This window comes from Ranitomeya variabilis, chromosome 1, assembly GCF_051348905.1.
Source record: "Ranitomeya variabilis isolate aRanVar5 chromosome 1, aRanVar5.hap1, whole genome shotgun sequence".
Classification (NCBI taxonomy): domain Eukaryota; kingdom Metazoa; phylum Chordata; class Amphibia; order Anura; family Dendrobatidae; genus Ranitomeya; species Ranitomeya variabilis.
In genome coordinates this window covers 775,466,370-775,489,105 of record NC_135232.1, presented here as the reverse complement: position 1 = coordinate 775,489,105, position 22,736 = coordinate 775,466,370, and the positions used below count along the sequence as shown (strand labels likewise).

At 44.9% G+C, this 22,736-nt stretch overlaps 1 protein-coding gene across 1 annotated transcript in view; it reads left to right on the top strand.

Moving 5' to 3' along the window:
* LOC143784099 (disintegrin and metalloproteinase domain-containing protein 10-like) overlaps positions 1-22,736 on the top strand; it is a 276,865-nt gene that overhangs the window by 71,263 nt on the left and 182,866 nt on the right. Inside the window, exon 6 of the mRNA XM_077271955.1 lies at positions 10,507-10,629. Within this exon, the coding sequence (XP_077128070.1) occupies positions 10,507-10,629 (123 nt within the window). The remainder of the gene's footprint in view (positions 1-10,506; positions 10,630-22,736) is intronic.

Here is a 22,736-nt window from a genome sequence, read left to right as displayed (position 1 = left end):
TGAATGTCCACAAGAGGCACGACCCCGTGACACCCCCAACCAAGGTGCCAGCAAAAAAGCCCCCTGCGGTGAAGACGCCCTCCTGCTACCGATCCACCATTACTACAAAGACCATGGTGGTTACTCCAACTTGCACCGTGGTAAAGACCACAACCTGCACTGTTGCTACAACCACCACTGTGGTGGCCGGAAGCCTGGCTGCAGTGGTAACTGGTGCTCAAGCTGGCGCCGAAACTAAAACGGTGGCCACCCAGACCCCTGTCTGGGACAAGGAGACCGTCTCCTAATCAGACAGAATGAAGCCCTAAAGTTCTACAAACTGTAAATAGTTAACTGTTCGTCTTTTGTGTCTTCTGCTGCTAGTACCCGACCAGGGTTGTTCTTAAAGGGATCCCTTTGTTTACCCGGGATCCCTATTGCTTTTTATTTTTGCTTTTGGTTTTTCTTTTTACTCCTTTATACCCCCTATTTTGAAAAGACTGCCGAATCATGGACGGTGAATGATTCAAAAACTGTAATGTAAATAGTTTGCACCCTATTAAGGGTGCCCTCTACTGGTTTTACAAGAAAAAGAACTCTTTGCGAAGAAACTGTTCCTGGAAACAGTACCGGAGTTCCTGCCCTACACGGACTTGCAACTTGAGCAGTTGCACTACCTCAAAGAGACTTGGTTCCCTCTTAAAGGGAATGTTCACCATTTGCACTTAATGTACAATGTTGCTTTAAAAGAGAGTGAACAGTAATAATGTTTTACATAGTAAGTTATATGTAGCCAGTTAGTTAGCTATAGAAAATGTTTGATAATATTGCTAGAAGGTTGAGGACAGGAAGTGAACCCGTAGGGGTTCGTGGGTGAGTCCTCCTAGGAGCCATAGAGAGATGGCTCAGTGATCCTGTACTACGAAGAGAGGCAGTAGGCCTGGGCAGATAGACAGGCGGTCCTGCATAAGACAAATCAGAAATTAAGAAGAAGGTGTTGCACTTAGCAGAGAGAAATGAAGAAAAGTTAATTTATATTTTAGGAGTTTATTAGTAAGCCTTTAGTGGATCCAGCTTATACGTCCTTAAAGGAGAAGTTAAATTATTGTTGAGAATTTGAACTTAAGTAGAATACCCGGCTGGGTAAGCAAAGTTATTTATAGACTGTTATTTAAAATATTTAACCATGTTTCAGTTGTAACGTTCAAGTGTCCTCACCTCCCATAAAGGGAAGCTCTGTTCAAATTTACTTGTTTCATGCGTTTCAAAATTGTATGTCTTTTTGCTGACATGTATTGTTGTTTGTTGTGAAATTGGATTTTGGGCTCCCCCGGTGGCCACTGGTGGAATTGAACTTGTGTGCATCATCCCCTCTGTTCACCTGTTCCCATCAGGATGTGGGAGTCGCTATTTAACCTTGCTCCTCTGTCACTTCCATGCCGGTCAACATTGTAATCAGAAGCCTTTCTGTGCATGTTCCTGCTACCAGACAACTTCCAGCTAAGTCGGACTTTTGTCCTTGTTTGTTTTTTGCATTTTGTTCCAGTTCACAGCTGCAGTTTTGTTTCTGTGTCTGGAAAGCTCTTGTGATCTGAAATTGCCACTCTGATGTTATGAGTTAATACTAGAGTCTTAAAGTAATTTCAGGATGGTGTATTGATAGGGTTTTCAGCTGACCATGAAAGTACCCTTTCTGTCTTCCTGCTATCTAGTAAGCGGACCTCGATTTTGCTAAACCTATTTTCATACTACGTTTGTCATTTTCATCTTAAATCACCGCCAATATATGTGGGGGCCTCTGTCTGCCTTTCGGGGAAATTTCTCTAGAGGTGAGCCAGGACTATATTTTCCTCTGCCAGGATTAGTTAGTCCTCCGGCCGGCGCTGGGCGTCTAGGGATAAAACGCAGGCTACGCTACCCGGCTACTGTTAGTTGTGCGGCAGGTTTAGTTCATGGTCAGTTTAAGTTTCCATCCTTCCAAGAGCTAGTTCCTATGTATGCTGGGCTATGTTCTCTTGCCATTGAGAACCAGAACAGTTTGACCGGCCCACAAAGGGTTAAATTATTTGGCAGAGAAAGGAGAGAAAAAAGAAGTCTGCTGAAAAATTTTTTTTTTTTTTTTTTTTTTCTCCTTCAGTTCTGAGTGTGCTTTCAATTGAATCACTTGCAAGTCTGCCTATATTGCAGCCTTCCTCTCTCTCTCTCCTTCTAATCCTGGAATGGCTCTGTGTTCACCTGTTTAAAATGGATATTCAGAGTTTAGCTGCAGGTTTGAATAATCTCACCACGAAAGTTCAAAATTTACAAGATTTTGTTGTTCATGTTCCTATATCTGAACCTAGAATTCCTTTGCCTGAATTTTTCTCGGGGAATAGATCTTGCTTTCAAAATTTCAAAAATAATTGCAAGTTGTTTTTGTCCCTGAAATCTCGCTCTGCTGGAGATCCTGCTCAGCAGGTCAGGATTGTGATTTCCTTGCTCCGGGGCGACCCTCAAGATTGGGCTTTTGCATTGGCTCCAGGGGATCCTGCGTTGCTCAATGTGGATGCGTTTTTTCTGGCCTTGGGGTTGCTTTATGAGGAACCTCATTTAGAGCTTCAGGCGGAAAAAGCCTTGATGTCCCTATCTCAGGGGCAAGATGAAGTTGAAATATACTGCCAAAAATTCCGTAAATGGTCTGTGCTTACTCAGTGGAATGAGTGCGCCCTGGCGGCGAATTTCAGAGAGGGTCTCTCTGATGCCGTTAAGGATGTTATGGTGGGGTTCCCTGTGCCTGCGGGTCTGAATGAGTCCATGACAATGGCTATCCAGATCGATAGACGTCTGCGGGAGCGCAAACCTGTGCACCATTTGGCGGTGTCTACTGAGAAGACGCCAGAGAATATGCAATGTGATAGAATTCTGTCCAGAAGCGAACGGCAGAATTTTAGACGAAAAAATGGGTTGTGCTTTTATTGTGGTGATTCAACTCATGTTATATCAGCATGCTCTAAGCGTACTAAGAAGCTTGATAAGTCAGTTTCAATTGGCACTTTTCAGTCTAAGTTTATTCTATCTGTGACCCTGATTTGTTCTTTATCATCTATTACCGCGGATGCCTATGTCGACTCTGGCGCCGCTTTGAGTCTTATGGATTGGTCCTTTGCCAAACGCTGTGGGTATGATTTAGAGCCTCTTGAAACTCCTATACCTCTGAAGGGGATTGACTCCACCCCATTGGCTAGTAATAAACCACAATACTGGACACAAGTAACTATGCGAATTAATCCGGATCATCAGGAGATTATTCGCTTTCTTGTGCTGTATAATCTACATGATGTGTTGGTGCTTGGATTGCCATGGCTGCAATCTCATAACCCAGTCCTCGACTGGAACGCTATGTCTGTGTTAAGCTGGGGATGTAAAGGGATGCATGGGGACGTACCTTTGGTTTCCATTTCGTCATCTATTCCCTCTGAGATTCCTGAATTCTTGTCTGACTATCGTGACGTTTTTGAAGAACCTAAGCTTGGTTCATTACCTCCGCATCGGGAGTGCGATTGTGCCATAGATTTGATTCCGGGTAGTAAATACCCTAAGGGTCGTTTATTTAATCTGTCTGTGCCTGAACATGCTGCTATGCGAGAATATATAAAGGAGTCCTTGGAAAAGGGACATATTCGTCCTTCGTCATCTCCCTTAGGAGCCGTTTTTTTCTTTGTGGCTAAGAAAGATGGCTCTTTGAGGCCGTGTATTGATTATCGGCTTTTGAATAAAATCACGGTTAAATATCAATATCCGTTGCCACTGCTGACTGATTTGTTTGCTCGCATAAAGGGGGCCAAGTGGTTCTCTAAGATAGATCTCCGTGGGGCGTATAATTTGGTGCGAATTAAGCAGGGGGATGAGTGGAAAACCGCATTTAATACGCCCGAGGGCCACTTTGAGTATTTGGTGATGCCTTTTGGCCTTTCAAATGCCCCTTCAGTCTTTCAGTCCTTTATGCATGACATTTTCCGTGATTATTTGGATAAATTTATGATCGTGTATCTGGATGATATTCTGATTTTTTCGGATGACTGGGACTCTCATGTCCAGCAGGTCAGGAGGGTTTTTCAGGTTTTGCGGTCTAATTCCTTGTGTGTGAAGGGTTCTAAGTGCGTTTTTGGGGTTCAAAAGATTTCCTTCTTGGGATACATTTTTTCCCCCTCTTCCATCGAGATGGATCCTGTCAAGGTTCGGGCTATTTGTGATTGGACGCAACCCTCTTCTCTTAAGAGTCTTCAGAAATTTTTGGGCTTTGCTAACTTTTATCGTCGATTTATTGCTGGTTTTTCTGATGTTGTTAAACCATTGACTGATTTGACTAAGAAGGGTGCTGATGTTGCTGATTGGTCCCCTGCTGCTGTGGAGGCCTTTCGGGAGCTTAAGCGCCGCTTTTCTTCCGCCCCTGTGTTGCGTCAGCCTGATGTTGCTCTTCCTTTTCAGGTTGAGGTCGACGCTTCTGAAATCGGAGCTGGGGCGGTTTTGTCGCAAAGAAGTTCCGACTGCTCCGTGATGAAACCTTGTGCTTTTTTTTCTCGTAAATTTTCGCCCGCCGAGCGGAATTATGATATTGGGAATCGGGAGCTTTTGGCCATGAAGTGGGCTTTTGAGGAGTGGCGTCATTGGCTTGAGGGGGCTAGACATCAGGTGGTGGTATTGACCGACCACAAAAATTTAATTTATCTTGAGTCCGCCAGATGCCTGAATCCTAGACAGGCGCGCTGGTCGTTGTTTTTCTCTCGGTTTAATTTTGTGGTGTCATACCTACCGGGTTCTAAGAATGTTAAGGCGGATGCCCTTTCTAGGAGTTTTGAGCCTGACTCCCCTGGTAATTCTGAACCTACAGGTATCCTTAAGGATGGAGTGATATTGTCTGCCGTTTTTCAGACCTGCGGCGGGCCTTGCAGGATTTTCAGGCGGATAGACCTGATCGTTGCCCACCTGGTAGACTGTTTGTTCCTGATGATTGGACCAGTAAAGTCATTTCTGAGGTTCATTCTTCTGCGTTGGCAGGTCATCCTGGAATCTTTGGTACCAGGGATTTGGTGGCAAGGTCCTTCTGGTGGCCTTCCCTGTCACGAGATGTACGAGGCTTTGTGCAGTCTTGTGACGTTTGTGCTCGGGCCAAGCCTTGTTGTTCTCGGGCTAGTGGATTGTTGTTGCCCTTGCCTATCCCGAAGAGGCCTTGGACGCACATCTCGATGGATTTTATTTCGGATCTTCCTGTTTCTCAGAAGATGTCTGTCATCTGGGTGGTGTGTGACCGTTTCTCTAAGATGGTCCATTTGGTTCCCCTGCCTAAGTTGCCTTCTTCTTCCGAGTTGGTTCCTCTGTTTTTTCAAAATGTGGTTCGTTTGCATGGTATTCCGGAGAATATCGTTTCTGACAGAGGAACCCAATTCGTGTCTAGATTTTGGCGGGCATTCTGTGCTAGGATGGGCATAGATTTGTCTTTCTCGTCTGCTTTCCATCCTCAGACTAATGGCCAGACCGAGCGGACGAATCAGACTTTGGAGACATATTTGAGGTGTTTTGTGTCTGCAGATCAGGATGATTGGGTTGCTTTTTTGCCTTTAGCGGAGTTTGCCCTCAATAATCGGGCTAGCTCTGCCACCTTGGTGTCTCCTTTTTTCTGTAATTCGGGGCTTCATCCTCGATTTTCCTCCGGTCAGGTGGAATCTTCGGATTGTCCTGGAGTGGATGCTGTGGTGGAGAGGTTGCATCAGATTTGGGGGCAGGTGGTGGACAATTTGAAGTTGTCCCAGGAGAAGACTCAGCTTTTTGCCAACCGCCGGCGTCGGGTTGGTCCTCGGCTTTGTGTCGGGGACTTGGTGTGGTTGTCTTCTCGTTTTGTCCCTATGAGGGTTTCTTCTCCTAAGTTTAAGCCTCGGTTCATCGGCCCGTACAAGATATTGGAGATTCTTAACCCTGTGTCCTTCCGTTTGGACCTCCCTGCATCTTTTTCTATTCATAATGTTTTTCATCGGTCATTGTTGCGCAGGTATGAGGTACCGGTTGTGCCTTCCGTTGAGCCTCCTGCTCCGGTGTTGGTTGAGGGCGAGTTGGAGTACGTTGTGGAAAAAATCTTGGACTCCCGTGTTTCCAGACGGAAACTCCAGTATCTGGTCAAATGGAAGGGATACGGTCAGGAGGATAATTCTTGGGTGACTGCCTCTGATGTTCATGCCTCCGATCTGGTCCGTGCCTTTCATAGGGCTCATCCTGATCGCCCTGGTGGTTCTGGTGAGGGTTCGGTGCCCCCTCCTTGAGGGGGGGGTACTGTTGTGAAATTGGATTTTGGGCTCCCCCGGTGGCCACTGGTGGAATTGAACTTGTGTGCATCATCCCCTCTGTTCACCTGTTCCCATCAGGATGTGGGAGTCGCTATTTAACCTTGCTCCTCTGTCACTTCCATGCCGGTCAACATTGTAATCAGAAGCCTTTCTGTGCATGTTCCTGCTACCAGACAACTTCCAGCTAAGTCGGACTTTTGTCCTTGTTTGTTTTTTGCATTTTGTTCCAGTTCACAGCTGCAGTTTTGTTTCTGTGTCTGGAAAGCTCTTGTGATCTGAAATTGCCACTCTGATGTTATGAGTTAATACTAGAGTCTTAAAGTAATTTCAGGATGGTGTATTGATAGGGTTTTCAGCTGACCATGAAAGTACCCTTTCTGTCTTCCTGCTATCTAGTAAGCGGACCTCGATTTTGCTAAACCTATTTTCATACTACGTTTGTCATTTTCATCTTAAATCACCGCCAATATATGTGGGGGCCTCTGTCTGCCTTTCGGGGAAATTTCTCTAGAGGTGAGCCAGGACTATATTTTCCTCTGCCAGGATTAGTTAGTCCTCCGGCCGGCGCTGGGCGTCTAGGGATAAAACGCAGGCTACGCTACCCGGCTACTGTTAGTTGTGCGGCAGGTTTAGTTCATGGTCAGTTTAAGTTTCCATCCTTCCAAGAGCTAGTTCCTATGTATGCTGGGCTATGTTCTCTTGCCATTGAGAACCAGAACAGTTGTTCTTCCCAGTCCAGGAGTACTGGATTTAACCGGGGGGGAGTGCAGTGCCCCAGAGTCCTGGTCGTTGCAGTACTGTCGCTCCGCCGCTAAGGGGAGTGATGGTATGTCTGATGGCACTGAAGGAGTTCACCTGACCAGGTATCACAGACACCAATACACTTCATAGTCTGGCCTCCAGGGGGAGCTAAGGGTGCTATGTATTAGGCCACTCCTCACAATCTGGTAAAACTGGAGGTTGGATAGAAAGTGAGACAGAAGCTGACTGGGTTGGAACCAGGCAACATCCTGTGGCAGAGGGTGTTGCAGGGAAAGATTCAGGGGGGTCCCTGTCAGGGGTGGGATCCTGGCAGAGGCCTAGCGAAAAGGACAGAACGTTAAGGAACCGCACCTGCACTACACTGAAGCGGTATCTCAAGAAAGGACAAGAAGCGAGGTTTATTGTGGAGAGTGAGAAACGAGATCAAAGCAAAAAGGAGATAACACCAGTAGGAGTCGTGGTGTAAGATCGAGGCAACATCCTACTGAGGCGCGTAGCCGGTGACCGGAACGCCGATGAAGTATTGGGCTCCAAGCATTACTTCAAACCAACGGCAGGACAGTTAATTATAGATTGGCTGTCTCACCTAAATCACCTAAGCAGACATAGGGGGCAACTGTGGGAGAGGGGCGTCACTAGGGTCCCGGAAGAACTCCAGGCCTACCCGTCATACGGGTGCGTCCTAGCAGGGACCAGAACTGAGACAGAGAGGCCCGGTACTGAGTACCCCGCGGCCCTGCGTCTGGGGGCACTCCACTAACTACCCCGCCTGTGTATCTAAATTTTTTCCTGCATCTAACCCAGTAAATAGTTTTGGGCCTAGGAGCAGTATCTGCACGTCAGCGGAGTAGCCCGCCTGTGAAGCTAACTACACTGCCTGTGTATCTTAATTTTTTCCTGCATCTAACTCAGTAAATAGTTTTGGGCCTAGGAGCAGTGTCTGCACGTCAGTGGAGTAGCCCGCCTGTGAAGCTAACTACCCCGCCTGTGTATATAAATTTTTTCCTGCATCTAACCCAGTAAATAGTTTTGGGCCTAGGAGCAGTGTCTGCACGTCAGCGGATTAGCCCGCCTGTGAAGCTAACTACCCCGTATGTGTATCTAAATTTTTTCCTGCATCTAACCCAGTAAATAGGTTTGGGCCTAGGAGCAGTGTCTGCACGTCAGCGGAGTAGCCCGCCTGTGAAGCTAGTGCTGCGCCCCAGAGTCCTGGTCGTTGCAGTACTGTCGCTCCGCCGCTAAGGGGAGTGATGGTATGTCTGATGGCACTGAAGGAGTTCACCTGACCAGGTGTCACAGACACCAATACACTTCATAGTCTGGCCTCCAGGGGGAGCTAAGGGTGCTATGTATTAGGCCACTCCTCACAATCTGGTAAAACTGGGGGTTGGATACCGCCTGTGTATCTTAATTTTTTCCTGCATCTAACCCAGTAAATAGTTTTGGGCCTAGTACAGCAGTTTGGCCACTCAGTTCTGCTCGGTTCTCATCCATCGGTTGTTGTGCCAACAACTACAGATACAGAGTTGCCAATTAGTTAAGCACCAAAATGAGTGGCAAAAGGCCAGCTAGTGGAAAGGGGAATAGGCGTGTTGGAAAGGGAAAAAAAGGTTGTGTCCGTGGGGTAGATGGTAAAGCAACAGTAACATCTGCAGAAGAGAGACCATCTTCCAGCCATAGTAAGATGTCTACTTCTTTTCGTGGACAATCTATGATCCCTTTCTTACGAGCACCGCCACAAATTCCAGATGAGGCACAAAAACAGCAGGTACTTGAACAGGTATCAAGTGCTCGTTCAAGTGGGGTCTCCTCCAGGTCAACTTCAACTTCACAACTACTCCAGTCCCCAGAGTTGTCACCCCAATCGCACTTGCTTCCTCACAGCTCCCAAGGTCTGCTCCAAATCTTCAGTGTCTGCTAGTCAGCAGAGTAGCCCACCCACCCACCGCCTGTTTACCTAACTACTATTTTTTAATTGCATCAGGCCCAGGAAATCCTTTTGGGCCTAGTAGCAATTTCTGCAACTCAGCAGCGTACCCCACCCATGAAGCAACCAACACCGCCTGTTGATCTAATTACTAATTTTTAACTGCATCTGGCCCAGGAAATCCTTTTGGGCCTAGTAGCAATTTCTGCTACTCAGCAGCGTACCCCACCCATGATGCAAGCTACACTGCCTGTTTACCTAAGTACTATTTTTATACGGCATCTGGCCCAGGAAATCCTTTTGGGTCTAGTAGCAATTTCTGCTACTCAGCAGAGTACCCCACCCATGAAGCAAGCTACACCGCCTTCTTCCTTTCTCAATCTAATCCCTCGGCTCTGGGGTGTCCACTCTCCCTCCAGCTCTCTCCTTCTCACAGGTGGATTACCGTGTGTTTTCACACTGTGGCGAATCTTTAGGGCCCAGGCATAAGAAGTCATTGAGGTAATGGATAATATGTGCCACCTTAGAAACGTCCATGACGACACATTCGAGGAAGCAACTAAACGCCTCAAATAGTGAGCAGGATATGGAGCACCCCATGGGCAAACAGCGATCTATGTAGTATGCTCCTTCACAGAAGCAGCCCAGTGGGAGGACACTATTCGGAGGCACAGGTAGAAACCGGAATGCCCCCTCAATGTCTGTTTTGGCCATTAGGGTGCCACTTCCCAACTTCTTGACCCGCCTGATTGCCTCGTCAAAGGAGGTACAGTACATAGTACTGTACTTGGTTCCACGTCGATGTTGTCGTTTACTGACCTGCCCCTTGGATATGACAAATGGTGGATTAGTCTGAATGTATTGGGTTCCTTTTTTGGCACAACTCCCAACGGGGGTACCACTACGTCTTCTAAGGAAAGTGTTCTGAATGGACCCGCCGCCATTCTACCTAAAGATATATTTTTTTTTTAACGACGTCTGGGTGTTGGTAGGGTGATTTTAGATTTTTACTTCAGCCTTTCCTGATTTTAGAAGGGCATGACATGCCTATATCTGTGTCTCCTCCTCCTTTTACTCCTCCACCTCTTTTCTTTTCGCATGACTATATGTAGTTGTGACTTTTCCATGTGTTTGTTGTGTCTTCTGAGCAGTTTGTCAGCTTTTGGACACCTTTTAAGGTGTTTTTTATGTGTTTTCTATGTGTTTGTGTTTGCCTGCCATTGGTTTCAATGGGGTTCGACGGTGTTCGTCGAACGTTCGACGAACATTCATCGAACACGTCCCAGTTCGACGAACCAAACTCGAACACTAGGGGGGTGGCTCAACACTAATTAACAGCGCACTATTTAGTAGTTACTAGTGGGACAGTGAGTAATGGCTCATCATCTTTAATGTTAACTATTGTTTCATCTGTATCTTGCTATTGATCATTACACTTGTGGCAAACCAAGCTTTTAGTATTTTCATAGATGGCTACATTTCTTTTACATACAGTTTGTATTTTTTTTTATCCCCATGTAGGAAGAGTCTGTACTTAGAACCAAGAGAAGTGTGGATCCATCCCGTACAACATGTCCCATCCATTTGAAGGCTGACTATTTATTTTTCAAAAGATTTGGAAACTTGCAAGAAGCAATATCTCAGGTATAAACAGACTATAAAAATAGTGTAAGAAAGATAATTAAACCTCTTGGAAAGTTCTATATCACTCTACTTTATCATTACATATTACATTAGAAATACATTAAAGTGACTCATCAGAAAGGATAGCCACATTACTATGCTGTTCCATGAAAACATTCATCATCTACCAATATGATATGAGATATATGATAATTGCGAGAAGAGATGAACTAGACATCGCCAGCTTTGTCGATTTTTTTTTTTTTTTTTAAATTTCATTTGCAGCAAATTGATTCACTTCAAAAATTAAGCAGAAATGGAACCAGAGGTAAGTCACAGGTGTTACAAAGAAATATTTACCAGGGCTAGTATATGTTTTTTTGCTCAGAATTTTTAAGGTGGTTGTTAAGAATCTGTGGCCAGAGGTTAGTTAATTTTATTGTAAAATATGAATATATTTACAGTACATACAAAGTGTTTTAGTTTGTATTGTGTCACTAACAATTGCATAGGAAACTCTCGGTATGGTGTTTTCTCAGACATCTTTGTTCATAGACTTACAAATTGACCTTCAAAAATTCTTGGAAAAAGTCTTTTATAGGGATATAGCGAACCTGAACAGGAAAGTATGGGGTTTGTACTGGACACCTAGTGTCCAGTACCGAACTCCAAGCACGGACTTTCCTGGAAGTCCAATATACTGTTCGAGTAAAGTTTGTTGAAAGACTGCAGTACAGCCAATCAACTTGAAGGCTGTGGGTACTTCTGTGCCATCACAGCTATGCCAAGTATTGTGCCTTTAAGCCTCTGTGTGTACTCTGCACTCCTACCTGTGAGAGAACTGTGCCTTTAAGCATCTGTATGTACTCTGCACCCATGCATGAGGGAGTACTGTGCCTTTAAGCCTCTGTGTGTACTCTGCACCCATTCCTGTTGGAGAACTGTCCCTTTATCCCTTTTCTGAAATCGGGCGTAATAATACGTCAATGTCAGACACCCTCCCATTGATGTGGGCTCCGGCGGTGAGCCCACATATTTCTGGCACATGTCAACTGTTTTGAACAGCTGACATGTGCCTCTAACAGCCACAAGAGGATTTGCAATACACCCGCAATTCTTAACCCGTTAAATGCCACTGTCCAACTCTGACAGTGGCATTTAACATACGCTTCTGGCAAGCGCGCGGAAATCCCATCCATCGATGCCCATGTTACATGACTGCGGGTAGCTGATGGGTTGGCATGACAACCAGAGGTCTCCAGCAGACCTCTATGGTTGTCACTGTCAGATTGCTATGAGCAAGTCAGCAATTCTGCTACATACAGGTGATTTGATCATCACCTGTATGTAGCAGAGCCGATCGGGTTATGGCAGCTTCTAGTCTACCATGGAGACTATTGAAGCATGCCAAAAATGAAAAAAAAAGTTTTTAAAAATATAAAGAAAATAAAAAAATATAAGCGTTTAATTCACTTCCCTTTTACCCCATTCAAAATAAAACAATACAAAAAATCAAACAGATACATATTTGGTATCGCCGCATTCAGAATCGCTCAATCTATCAATGTAAAAAAAGAATTAACCCAATCGCTAAATGACGTCATGAGAAAAAAAGTAAAAATGCCAGAATTACGTTTTTTGTTCGCCGTAACATTGCATTAAACTGCAATGGGTGATCAAAAGATCGTATCTGCACCAAAATGATATCATTAAAAACTTCAGCTCGGCGCGCAAAAAATAAGCCCTCATCCAGGCCTAAGATCATGAAAAATGGAGACGCTACAGGTATCGGAAAATGGCGCAATTGGTTTTTTTTTAAGCAAAGTTTGGATTTTTTTACCACTTAGATAAAAAAAGAACCGAGACATGTTTGGTGTCTATTAACTCTTAATGACCTGGAGAATCATAATGGCAGGTCTGTTATAGCATTTAGTGAACCTAGCAAAAAAAAAAAACAAACAAAAAACAATTGTAGACTTGCACTTTTTTGCCGATTTCCAGTACACGATATGTTAAAACCAATGGTGTTGGTCAAAAGTACAACTGGTCCCGCAAAAAACAAGCCCTCTCATGGCCATATTGACTGAAAAATAAAAAAGTTATGTCTCTGGGAAGAAGGGGAGCAAAAAATGAAAAAACAAAAATGAAAATACCTCCTGTCTTGACATGGAGTTAAGCCTCTATGCGTACTTTGCACCCCTGTCTGTGGGAGTTCTGTGTCCAAAAGCTGTGTCTGTACAAGTAATGGTCCTAAAAAAAGTAATTATACTCTACAGCTGTATCTGTCCGAGTTGTGGCTGGGCATAAAAAATTATTATACTCTACAGCTGAGATTTTTGGACTTTGGGGGTGCTAAAGGCTTATTACGGATCTCTGTTTTAAAGCGTATCATTCGTTGTTAAGAGGTTAAGCCAGTTCCATAAAAAATGAAAAAAACAAACCCCCCACAAAAACAGTGTTGGATTACTCTTCCCTTGCCTCTTCCACCCACATCACCATGTCTGTTATGGTTCTCAATGGCAAGAGAACATAGCCCAGCCAACATACGAACTAGCTCTTGGAAGGATGGAAACTAAACTGACCATGAACTAAACCTGCCGCACAACTAACAGTAGCCGGGTAGCGTAGCCTGCGTTTTATCCCTAGACGCCCAGCGCCGGCCGGAGGACTAACTAATCCTGGCAGAGGAAAATATAGTCCTGGCTCACCTCTAGAGAAATTTCCCCGAAAGGCAGACAGAGGCCCCCACAAATATTGGCGGTGATTTTAGATGAAATGACAAACGTAGTATGAAAATAGGTTTAGCAAAATTAAGGTCCGCTTACTAGATAGCAGGAAGACAGAAAGGGCACTTTCATGGTCAGCTGAAAACCCTATCAAAATACCATCCTGAAATTACTTTAAGACTCTAGTATTAACTCATAACATCAGAGTGGCAATTTCAGATCACAAGAGCTTTCCAGACACAGAAACGAAACTACAGCTGTGAACTGGAACAAAATGCAAAAACAAACAAGGACTAAGTCCAACTTAGCTGGGAGTTGTCTAGCAGCAGGAACATGCACAGAAAGGCTTCTGATTACAATGTTGACCGGCATGGAAGTGACAGAGGAGCAAGGCTAAATAGCGACTCCCACATCCTGATGGAAACAGGTGAACAGAGAGGATGATGCACACCAGTTCAATTCCACCAGTGGCCACCGGGGGAGCCCAAAATCCAATTTCACAACAGTACCCCCCCCTCAAGGAGGGGGCACCGAACCCTCACCAGAACCACCAGGGCGATCAGGATGAGCCCTATGAAAGGCACGGACCAAATCGGAGGCATGAACATCAGAGGCAGTCACCCAAGAATTATCCTCCTGACCGTATCCCTTCCATTTGACCAGATACTGGAGTTTCCGTCTGGAAACACGGGAGTCCAAGATTTTTTCCACAACGTACTCCAACTCGCCCTCAACCAACACCGGAGCAGGAGGCTCAACGGAAGGCACAACCGGTACCTCATACCTGCGCAATAATGACCGATGAAAAACATTATGAATAGAAAAAGATGCAGGGAGGTCCAAACGGAAGGACACAGGGTTAAGAATCTCCAATATCTTGTACGGGCCGATGAACCGAGGCTTAAACTTGGGAGAAGAAACCCTCATAGGGACAAAACGAGAAGACAACCACACCAAGTCCCCAACACAAAGCCGAGGACCAACCCGACGCCGGCGGTTGGCAAAAAGCTGAGTCTTCTCCTGGGACAACTTCAAATTGTCCACTACCTGCCCCCAAATCTGATGCAACCTCTCCACCACAGCATCCACTCCAGGACAATCCGAAGATTCCACCTGACCAGAAGAAAATCGAGGATGAAACCCCGAATTACAGAAAAAGGGAGACACCAAGGTGGCAGAACTGGCCCGATTATTGAGGGCAAACTCCGCTAAAGGCAAAAAAGCAACCCAATCATCCTGATCTGCAGACACAAAACACCTCAAATATGTCTCCAAGGTCTGATTCGTCCGCTCGGTCTGGCCATTAGTCTGAGGATGGAAAGCAGACGAGAAAGACAAATCTATGCCCATCCTAGCACAGAATGCTCGCCAAAATCTAGACACGAATTGGGTACCTCTGTCAGAAACGATATTCTCCGGAATACCATGCAAACGGACCACATTTTGAAAAAACAGAGGAACCAACTCGGAAGAAGAAGGCAACTTAGGCAGGGGAACCAAATGGACCATCTTAGAGAAACGATCACACACCACCCAGATGACAGACATCTTCTGAGAAACAGGAAGATCCGAAATAAAATCCATCGAGATGTGCGTCCAGGGCCTCTTCGGGATAGGCAAGGGCAACAACAATCCACTAGCCCGAGAACAACAAGGCTTGGCCCGAGCACAAACGTCACAAGACTGCACGAAGCCTCGCACATCTCGAGACAGGGAAGGCCACCAGAAGGACCTTGCCACCAAATCCCTGGTACCAAAGATTCCAGGATGACCTGCCAACGCAGAAGAATGAACCTCAGAAATGACTTTACTGGTCCAATCATCAGGAACAAACAGTCTACCAGGTGGGCAACGATCAGGTCTATCCGCCTGAAACTCCTGCAAGGCCCGCCGCAGGTCTGGAGAAACGGCAGACAATATCACTCCATCCTTAAGGATACCTGTAGGTTCAGAATTACCAGGGGAGTCAGGCTCAAAACTCCTAGAAAGGGCATCCGCCTTAACATTCTTAGAACCCGGCAGGTAGGACACCACAAAATTAAACCGAGAGAAAAACAACGACCAGCGCGCCTGTCTAGGATTCAGGCGTCTGGCGGACTCAAGATAAATTAGATTTTTGTGGTCAGTCAATACCACCACCTGATGTCTAGCCCCCTCAAGCCAATGACGCCACTCCTCAAAAGCCCACTTCATGGCCAAAAGCTCCCGATTCCCAACATCATAATTCTGCTCGGCGGGCGAAAATTTACGCGAGAAAAAAGCACAAGGTCTCATCACGGAGCAATCGGAACTTCTCTGCGACAAAACCGCCCCAGCTCCGATTTCAGAAGCGTCGACCTCAACCTGAAAAGGAAGAGCAACATCAGGCTGACGCAACACAGGGGCGGAAGAAAAGCGGCGCTTAAGCTCCCGAAAGGCCTCCACAGCAGCAAGGGGACCAATCAGCAACATCAGCACCCTTCTTAGTCAAATCAGTCAATGGTTTAACAACATCAGAAAAACCAGCAATAAATCGACGATAAAAGTTAGCAAAGCCCAAAAATTTCTGAAGACTCTTAAGAGAAGAGGGTTGCGTCCAATCACAAATAGCCTGAACCTTGACAGGATCCATCTCGATGGAAGAGGGGGAAAAAATATATCCCAAAAAGGAAATCTTTTGAACCCCAAAAACGCACTTAGAACCCTTCACACACAAGGAATTAGACCGCAAAACCTGAAAAACCCTCCTGACCTGCTGGACATGAGAGTCCCAGTCATCCGAAAAAATCAAAATATCATCCAGATACACAATCATAAATTTATCCAAATAATCACGGAAAATGTCATGCATAAAGGACTGAAAGACTGAAGGGGCATTTGAAAGACCAAAAGGCATCACCAAATACTCAAAGTGGCCCTCGGGCGTATTAAATGCGGTTTTCCACTCATCCCCCTGCTTAATTCGCACCAAATTATACGCCCCACGAAGATCTATCTTAGAGAACCACTTGGCCCCCTTTATGCGAGCAAACAAATCAGTCAGCAGTGGCAACGGATATTGATATTTAACCGTGATTTTATTCAAAAGCCGATAATCAATGCACGGCCTCAAAGAGCCATCTTTCTTAGCCACAAAGAAAAAACCGGCTCCTAAGGGAGATGACGAAGGACGAATATGTCCCTTTTCCAAGGACTCCTTTATATATTCTCGCATAGCAGCATGTTCAGGCACAGACAGATTAAATAAACGACCCTTAGGGTATTTACTACCCGGAATCAAATCTATGGCACAATCGCACTCCCGGTGCGGAGGTAATGAACCAAGCTTAGGTTCTTCAAAAACGTCACGATCTTCAGTCAAGAATTCAGGAATCTCAGAGGGAATAGATGATAAAATGGAAACCACAGGTACGTCCCCATGCGTCCCCTTACATCCCCAGCTTAACACAGACATAGCTTTCCAGTCAAGGACTGGGTTATGAGATTGCAGCCATGGCAATCCAAGCACCAACACATCATGTAGGTTATACAGCACAAGAAAGCGAATAATCTCCTGGTGATCCGGATTAATCCGCATAGTTACTTGTGTCCAGTATTGTGGTTTATTGCTAGCCAATGGGGTGGAGTCAATCCCCTTCAGGGGTATAGGAGTTTCAAGAGGCTCCAAATCATACCCACAGCGTTTGGCAAAGGACCAATCCATAAGACTCAAAGCGGCGCCAGAGTCGACATAGGCATCCGCGGTAATAGATGATAAAGAACAAATCAGGGTCACAGATAGAATAAACTTAGACTGTAAAGTGCCAATTGAAACAGACTTATCAAGCTTCTTAGTACGCTTAGAGCATGCTGATATAACATGAGTAGAATCACCGCAATAGAAGCACAACCCTTTTTTCGTCTAAAATTCTGCCGTTCACTTCTGGACAGAATTCTATCACATTGCATATTCTCTGGCGTCTTCTCAGTAGACACCGCCAAATGGTGCACAGGTTTGCGCTCCCGCAGACGCCTATCGATCTGGATAGCCATTGTCATGGACTCATTCAGACCCGCAGGCACAGGGAACCCCACCATAACATCCTTAATGGCATCAGAGAGACCCTCTCTGAAATTCGCCGCCAGGGCGCACTCATTCCACTGAGTAAGCACAGCCCATTTACGGAATTTCTGGCAGTATATTTCAGCTTCGTCTTGCCCCTGAGATAGGGACATCAAGGCCTTTTCCGCCTGAAGTTCTAACTGAGGTTCCTCATAAAGCAACCCCAAGGCCAGAAAAAACGCATCCACATTGAGCAACGCAGGATCCCCTGGAGCCAATGCAAAAGCCCAATCCTGAGGGTCGCCCCGGAGCAAAGAAATCACAATCCTGACCTGCTGAGCAGGATCTCCAGCAGAGCGAGATTTCAGGGACAAAAACAACTTGCAATTATTTTTGAAATTTTGAAAGCAAGATCTATTCCCCGAGAAAAATTCAGGCAAAGGAATTCTAGGTTCAGATATAGGAACATGAACAACAAAATCTTGTAAGTTTTGAACTTTCGTGGTGAGATTATTCAAACCTGCAGCTAAACTCTGAATATCCATTTTAAACAGGTGAACACAGAGCCATTCCAGGATTAGAAGGAGAGAGAGAGAGAAAGGCTGCAATATAGGCAGACTTGCAAGAGATTCAATTACAAGCACACTCAGAACTGAGAAAAAAAAAAAAAAATTCTTCAGCAGACTTCTCTTTTCTCTTTTTTCTCTGTCAATTAATTTAACCCTTGTAGGGCCGGTCAAACTGTTATGGTTCTCAATGGCAAGAGAACATAGCCCAGCCAACATACGAACTAGCTCTTGGAAGGATGGAAACTAAACTGACCATGAACTAAACCTGCCGCACAACTAACAGTAGCCGGGTAGCGTAGCCTGCGTTTTATCCCTAGACGCCCAGCGCCGGCCGGAGGACTAACTAATCCTGGCAGAGGAAAATATAGTCCTGGCTCACCTCTAGAGAAATTTCCCCGAAAGGCAGACAGAGGCCCCCACAAATATTGGCGGTGATTTTAGATGAAATGACAAACGTAGTATGAAAATAGGTTTAGCAAAATTGAGGTCCGCTTACTAGATAGCAGGAAGACAGAAAGGGCACTTTCATGGTCAGCTGAAAACCCTATCAAAATACCATCCTGAAATTACTTTAAGACTCTAGTATTAACTCATAACATCAGAGTGGCAATTTCAGATCACAAGAGCTTTCCAGACACAGAAACGAAACTACAGCTGTGAACTGGAACAAAATGCAAAAACAAACAAGGACTAAGTCCAACTTAGCTGGGAGTTGTCTAGCAGCAGGAACATGCACAGAAAGGCTTCTGATTACAATGTTGACCGGCATGGAAGTGACAGAGGAGCAAGGCTAAATAGCGACTCCCACATCCTGATGGAAACAGGTGAACAGAGAGGATGATGCACACCAGTTCAATTCCACCAGTGGCCACCGGGGGAGCCCAAAATCCAATTTCACAACACATGTCCATCTCTTCCTCCTTCTCCACTTTGACCTCCGCTTCCTGTTTCAAGATTATTTTTTCTATTTTTTATTCTATGTTATTTTAACTCATTTTTCTGTCCACATTTGTTATCAGGGCTATTGTCTTGCTCTTATCCCCATTTTGCTTCCTTTTGCAGCCCCTTAGCTCTTACTATGATAATTTCAAAGCCATTTTAAAGCACTGAAGTTCGAGTCCCCATTGACTTCTATTTGGTTTAGGTTTGGGGTCCCGTTCAGATACTAAACCGAACTTTGAACTAGAGTTGGGCCGAACCTGAGATCTCATTCTGCGCATGCGCCGCCTCTGGCAGCCATTTTCCCAAAGTCTACTGCAATGAAAACAATGGGAAGAGAGGGAAGTCTGCTGACATTTTTGGAAATCCCAGAGACCCGATGCAGCCTTGCACCTCTGAACACCCCTCCCTCCCAACCTAAGACCCGCAGCGTCGCTCCATTCCTGCTGCCACCGCTGCCAGTTTCCTGCAAGCAGCGACTCTGCCTCATGGGATTCCGCTCCACCGTAAATGCATCCCTTCTGTAAGCAACCGTAAAATCAAACTATTGAACGCACCACCATTTTATTAAAACATGCTTTTCTTATTTTCCTCCCCAAAATTTAAGGTGCTTCTTATGGTCTGATGCGTCTTATAGTCAGCAAAATATGGTAATAATTATAAAATCTTAATACCGCTTTTTATAGTTAGTGTAGATATAAAGACAACATTTTCAGTACCAAATCAATATAATTTGCTTTATGTTTTGAAACTACTCCCGCTCCCCCCAAAAAAAGTTAAAAAAAGGCTTCAAATTTTCATTTTTGCAAGACAGAGATGGGTCCCATACTTTTGAATTTATTGAGTTAGAGGGCTTTTCTGGAGAAAAACTTTCTCTGTCCTTCCCGCTTGTTTATTTTTCTCTCCCTTTTTTCAAGAGCTATAACTTTTTTTTTATATTGACAAAGCTGTGTGAAGACTTGTTTTTTTTCAGAACAAGTTGGACTTTTGAATACTATTTTGATAGATTAAACTTTTGTGGACACGGAGATACCACACATGAATGAAGGGGTGCCAATGGGTGTTTAGTACAGTGCGCCCCTGAGCTGCAAGCTGTAAATGACGCTGTAAATGATTATAAATAATATAGCCATCATCTGCCTTCAAAGATGTGGGTTCAGGTCTTGAACCTTTGTCAAAGATAGGGAGCTGATACACAATGTACCAGTATGGGCTCACTGCCCATAGCGCTTATAGAATCAAAGGAATTAACAATAAAAGTCCACAGCTATGCGCCCATCCTCCCCTAGTGTCCGGCGCATGTGCCGCGCTCCGCTGACCAACAGACAAAACACGGGGCTCCGTGTAGTCTGGTGACAGACGTGCAGCAAGCACAGACGCTGAGCAGGGCGGAGAAGATTCTGCGCATGCGCAGTGGGCATTCAGGCAGTCAGGCACCATTTTGGAAAAGGGAAACAAAAGTGGGCAAACAAAACAGTATAGTGTTAACATACAAATAGACAAGGGGAAGAGAGAACAGCTATATATTGATCTACAGGTACTGAATAACAGTATGCCACACAACAGCAAGTGAACACTGGGACACGTATATATAAGTAGTACTAAATGTCATGGCATACATAAATGACCAATTAATAGCCAGTTAGTATAATAAATAGACCAATTATACTGCATGCGTATCAAAAGCATCGTCAATCTTGCACATATAATGAGGAAATGTCCATTTTGGTAGAGCTTAATAGTCCAATATAGCAAATTGTGACATTACTAATAAACCATAACCAATGTCCTTTCAAATTGTCATCACTTAAATTGTCACAGAGACGTCCCCGTTATAACTCTTCATAAGAGGATGACATAAACACGTGATGAAGCTCGTCAAGTCGTCAAAGTTAGAATAAAAGGCAGCACGATATACTGGTCCATATCCCATCTTGTTCACCAGCTGGGTGGCAGAGAATGCAGCCGAGAGTAAAAAGATAATCCCCTTCTTTAACCCCTTCATGACCTTGGGATTTTCCGTTTTCCCGTGTTCGTTTTTCACTCCCCTCCTTCCCAGCGCCATAACTTTTTTATTTTTCTGTCAATTTGGCCATGTGAGGGCTTATTTTTTGCGGGACGAGTTGTACTTTTGAACGACATCATTGGTTTTACCATATCGTGTACTAGAAAACGGGAAAAAATTCCAAGTTCGATGAAATTGCAAAAGAAGTGCAGTCCCACACTTGTTTTTTGTTTGGCTTTTTTGCTAGGTTCACTAAATGCTAAAACTGACCTGCCATTATGATTCTCCAGGTCATTACGAGTTCATAGACACCTAACATGACTAGGTTATTTTTCACCTAAGTGGTGAAAAAAAATTCCAAACTTTGCAAAAAAAAAAAAAAAATGCGCCATTTTCCGATACTCATAGCGTCTCCATTTTTCGTGATCTGGGGTCAGGTGAGGGCTTATTTTTTGCGTGCCGAGCTGGCGTTTTTAATGATACCATTTTGGTGCAGATACGTTCTTTTGATCGCCCTTTATTGCATTTCAATGCAATGTCGCGGCGACCAAAAAAACGTAATTCTGGCGTTTCAAATTTTTTTCTCGTTACGCCATTTAGCAATCAGGTTAATGCTTTTTTTATTGATAGATCGGGCGATTCTGAACGCGGCGATACCAAATATGTGTAGGTTTGATTTTTTTTTTATTGATTTATTTTGATTGGGGCGAAAAGGGGGTGATTTAAACTTTTATATTTTTTTTATTTTTTTCACATTTTTTTAAACTTTTTTTTTTAACTTTTGCCATGCTTCAATAGCCTCCATGGGAGGCTAGAAGCAGGCACAGCACGATCGGCTCTGCTACATAACAGCGATCATCAGATCGCTGCTATGTAGCAGAAATTCAGGTGTGCTGTGAGCGCCAACCACAGGGTGGCACTCACAGCTGCCGGAGATCAGTAACCATAGAGGTCTCAAGGATCTCTATGGTTACCATTCTAAAGCATCGCCGACCTCCGATCATGTGACGGGGGTCGGCGATGACGTCATTTCCGGCCGCCCGGCCAGATGCGGTAGTTAAATGCCGCTGTCTGCGTTTGACAGTGGCATTTAACTAGTTAATAGCGGCGGGTGAATCGCGATTTCACCCGCCGCTATTGCGGGCACATGTCAGCTGTTCAAAACAGCTGACATGTCCCGGCTTTGATGCGGGCTCACCGCGGAGCCCTGCATCAAAGCAGGGGAGCTGTCCTCGGACGTACTATCCCGTCCGAGGTCAGTAAGGGGTTAAATATCCGTACCTCCAAGACATCCAGGAAACACAAAATAAAGTGAAACGATAACTAAACCTAAAATAAATAAAAGAAAATGACAACAATATAAATATATAGATTAAAAACCACGGCAGTTACGGTGGCAAATACAAAAAGTGCAGCGGACGGTGATCACAAAAAGCATGCAAAATTAAGGTGCTCATTCAGACCACGTGGATGTACCGTACTGAGGGTCCAAATCCACCTTGCCTCTAACTGTGCCAAACGTTGGGAAATTTTTCCGCCACGAATTCCCAGATCTATGGTATCAATACCCTTGACCCATAATCCATCACTCTCACAGTTATGGTGGACCTTGAAGTGTCTAGGTATTTTTAGTACATTTAGTACAGCCCCTGACGAAGCCGACGCGAAACGCGCGTTGGGGCTGTATTGTGTGACCATCCCGCATCTGCCACATGGGTAAGGAACCATACCTGGGGCTTCTTATTAATGGTGGGTTAATTTATTAAAGGAGACACCCCTTAAGGGTTAAGTGACATGAGACATTTGTGATTACTAGGTCCTAGGTGGGTCCTGTTCCCCTTGATATTCTGATGTAGGCACAGAGCACT